We start from the raw sequence: 4,062 nt of genomic DNA on the forward strand, positions 1-4,062 counted from the left end.
TGTGCATCTATCATACTTGCATAACCATCTATGCATGTTGTGCCACATCATTTGCAATCATTGTACCTCTTTTCAAAACTGTCCATAAAATAATCAAATAATTTGTTAATTTATCACATCAGATGCTCCACACAAAATGCTTTTGCTTGCAAATTATTTGTCACTATTCGACTAGAAACAAATATTTACATAGCCGAGCAGACAAGTGGGAGTAATGGTCACATACACATGCACTCACACTCATATATGCGAACAACTAAAGCATACAAATTCAACAATTCATACAAACCTAACGATGATCATAAATAGTCGCATTTAACAATTCATCACCATTCGATATTTTTTTTATTAATTAATCGCTGGAATGGAAACAATTGCAGCTTTAGTTTTCACGTCCTATTGTAAAGCTTGCGCGTATGTGGGCCATCCTGCCTAACTGCCTGCTATTGGTGACCAGCAAAACCACTGATAATAATGAATTGTCATTATTTGTTTGAATAAATTTGATTTCTATTTACAATTTTCAATTTCCTATTTGTAATTTTGTACTGTCATCAATAGTGGTGGTCGTGGTAAAAGCCAACCACGTTGAGTCTCAAGCTATTGTGATTTTGGTTATTATGAGCACTAAAAGCGTACATGAAATCAACAATTTGGTAGAAATTTAGTAGTACTCTGTGCTCACTGCTTTACGCAAGTTAAGTGTGTGCAACTATACTATATAACACATGCAAACATATATAAGCGTGCGCAATGGTTTCAGGTCAAATGACAAATGAGTCGTCTCCAATAACTTTAATTGAAAATGATTATGTAGAACTATCAAAGGAATTCCAATTTTTTTCAAGCAACAAAATCATCACTAAATATATTACGATATAGATATCGATAACTATGGCTTTATAGCTAAGATTGGGAAACTGTGTTGGTATTTCTCTGTGTATTATTATCATTAATATTCGACTAGTTACTGCTCACTGAGACCAAAACAGATCTACTGTGGAAAGCCTGCTGAGGTACCCTATAACTTAGGGCTTTTTAAAAAATTCACCACATTCCTTGGTTTATTGTTCCACATGAATATTTACAATTTCCATTTCACAGAATGGTCAGATGATGGTCACAGAGAGACCAATTTTGTTGAAGTGGTGTCTCAGGCTACAGTGGTCTGTAACCAATTAAAAATCTTAAGTCTACTCTGCTCAATAAAGTAGCTTATCAGAAATTCCTTTGTCCGTCGTTAGGAATTGTTTAATTTCTTGCTGATTAATAGAGTTGCGCCAGTATATAAGGAATTTCTTCTTCTCCTGGACTTTTGCAAGTCCTCAGAAAGTCTCACGACCAATTAGAGGCATATTTACCACTTTTTCGACTAGATGGTCAGTCATTTCATTTTCCTCATTTATTAGGAATCAAGCCTAATAATACGATGCTGAAGTTCTCTAATATGTTGAGACAGCGCGGTTCGTAAGGTCGATTGTTCTTAAGGAACACGGTTCTTAAGAAACAATTGTACGCTCTTATAAAAAATTGTGCCTGAGCGATAAAGTTCTGCAGCTCGTACGATCGCCCAAGTTAAAGAAGGCTCACGACAGCGAGTCACCTTGCCTGAAACCTCTTTTGGGGTCAAAAATCTCGGAGAGGTTCTTCCCAATTCTGGCAGCGCTGCTGGTATTGAGCAACGTCATCTTGCATTGCCGTATTAGTTTTGCGGGGATACCAAATTCATACATCGCGGCATATAGGTAACTCCTTTTCGTACTGTCGAATGCAGCTTTGAAGTCGACGAAAAGATGGTGTGTGTCGATTCTCCTTTCATGGGTCTTTTCCAAGATTTGGCGTATTGTTAATATTTGAGCGATGGTGTACTTTCCAGGTCTAAAGCCACACTGATAAGGTCCAATGAGTTGGTTGATGGTGGGCTTCAGCCTTTCACACAGAAAGAACCTTATACGCGATTTTTTATAAGACTAATCCCACGATAATTGGCACAGATTGCAGGACCTCCCTTCTTATGGGTTGGGCAGAGCACACTTAAATTCCAATCGGTAGCCATGCTTTCATTCAACCATATTTTGCATAGAAGCTGATGCATGCACCATGCGGCGCCATTTTTGAATAGCGCAGCCGTCAGATGTCACTATTTAGCAGGTTCGAGAAGTGTTTTTTCCATAATTTAAGTATAGTTTGGATGTCCGTCACCAGATCGCCGTCTTTGTTCTTACAGAAAAACGACCTGGTCTTGAAACCTTCTGTGAGTCGCGGAGCTTATGGCACCACTCCTGTTCTACCATCATATAATATCGACCCATCGGTAACCATATATGGAAGCCAAGTTTGAAGGCGATATAATTACATTTCCAGGGCGCACGTTCTTTAATAAGAACTTCCTGTAAAGGACAGTAGAATGTCGAAAGCCTTCTAAGATCTTAAAGTGGAATCTCATATCTCCGCTTTTTAGATCGGAATTGCCTTTTAATCTTATCTTTGATAGCGAAAACGAACTTCTTTTTCAATTAATATGGGAAGCGGAGGTATACATAAGACATAGGTGGGCACTTTGCAGTAACAGTAAGAATGCAGTAAATATAATATTTTACTGATATTGCAATTTAATTTTCATTACCAGTAAACTTTTACTGATTACTGAAAAAAATTTGCAGTAAAAATATTTTTTTACTGATTACTGAAAAAAATTTGCAGTAAAAATATTTTTTTACTGATTACTGAAAAAATTGCAGTAAAAATATTTTTTTACTGATTACTGAAAAAAATTTGCAGTAAAAATATTTTTTTACTGATTACTGAAAAAAATTGCAGTAAAAATATTTTTTTACTGATTACTGAAAAAAATTTTCAGTAAAAATATTTTTTTACTGATTACTGAAAAAATTCCAGTAAAAATATTTTTTTACTGATTACTGAAAAAAATTTGCAGTAAAAATATTTTTTTACTGATTACTGAAAAAATTCCAGTAAAAATATTTTTTTACTGATTACTGAAAAAATTGCAGTAAAATTACTGTTAATATAATTTATAGACTGATTTACAATTCCAGCGAATGAAAACAACCGTTATACAGGTGCAGATGACGGTAATGGGGTATTATATTTTAAAAATACGTTTTTAATAGCCTGATATTTATTTAGGCAACTTGTTGTTTCTTCTCGTTCGGCCAGGTATAATAGCGTTTCTTGCAGATAATTTTCCGAGTCAGTGGAACCACATTGTATGCTAATATCTATTTAAGTAAATATATGCCTAAAACAAATATTTAATTGAAAACCAAGTGTAAACAGTTTACCATTACTTTCATCCCCGAAGTCAAAAAATGTTTTTTGAGGTGGTTGAGGTAGAATACGAGTTTTGGCACAGGCTACTTTTCCATACTTGACCACATAAGTGTTGAACATTTTTTTAACTTCCTCTTCTGTTTGCGTTTTAGCTGTTTCTAAAAGAGCTTTCACAAATCGCAACTTAATGTCAGGGACAGAAATAGCGGCAATAACAGCATCCCAAGCGTCAGGCTGAATCAGGAAGTACTTTTCAAATCTTTTAAGCAAAGCTTCATGCATTTTTTTGCTACTTTCGGTTAAATACTTCAAACTTTTAGGCTCCAAACGACGCATTTTTATACTTAAGGACACTATAGTGGGTATGAAATAACCAAAATACATGGTCTTTTCACCCTGAAGGAAGTCGATTGCTTCTGCAATAGGTCTCATAAGCTTTACGTATTCCTCTAAGTACTCAAGCTCACCACTGAGAATGGTAGGAATTTTTAAACGGAAACACAATTCTGCTAAATTGGTTTTGTGCTCCAGTAACAGAAAGAATTATTGAGTACATAAATGATTGAATCTCGTGATGAGAGTGTATTACATTTTGACTTCCCATAAACAGTAAATATTATACTGATAATGCAAATCAAATTATATTATCAGTAATTTTACTGCAATTTTTTCAGTAATCAGTAAAAAAAATATTTTTACTGCAATTTTTTTCAGTAATCAGTAAAAAAATATTTTTACTGCAAATTTTTCAGTAATCAGTAAAAAAAT

At 34.5% G+C, this 4,062-nt stretch overlaps 1 protein-coding gene across 1 annotated transcript; it reads right to left on the bottom strand.

Annotated features, from left to right (window-relative positions):
* Nucleotides 1-3,073: 3,073 nt before the first annotated feature.
* LOC128858492 (uncharacterized) lies at nucleotides 3,074-3,858 on the bottom strand. Its single transcript, XM_054094838.1, has 2 exons — nucleotides 3,306-3,858; nucleotides 3,074-3,242 (listed from the first exon to the last, which is right to left on the bottom strand). Exons 1-2 carry the CDS (start codon nucleotides 3,724-3,726, stop codon nucleotides 3,076-3,078), a joined length of 588 nt encoding a protein of 195 aa, XP_053950813.1. The 5' UTR covers nucleotides 3,727-3,858; the 3' UTR covers nucleotides 3,074-3,075.
* Between the last annotated feature and the right edge of the window lie 204 nt (nucleotides 3,859-4,062).

The sequence above is a fragment of the Anastrepha ludens genome, chromosome 2 (genome assembly GCF_028408465.1).
Source record: "Anastrepha ludens isolate Willacy chromosome 2, idAnaLude1.1, whole genome shotgun sequence".
Classification (NCBI taxonomy): domain Eukaryota; kingdom Metazoa; phylum Arthropoda; class Insecta; order Diptera; family Tephritidae; genus Anastrepha; species Anastrepha ludens.

Bases quoted from the DNA above. Each gene is read 5' to 3' on its own strand.
- LOC128858492 (XM_054094838.1), bottom strand. From the start codon at position 3,726: ATGAGACCTATTGCAGAAGCAATCGACTTCCTTCAGGGTGAAAAGACC. The intron at 3,243-3,305 runs GTAAACTGTTTA...TTACTTAAATAG, and splicing joins CTTCGGGGATGAAAGTAATG to ATATTAGCATACAATGTGGT.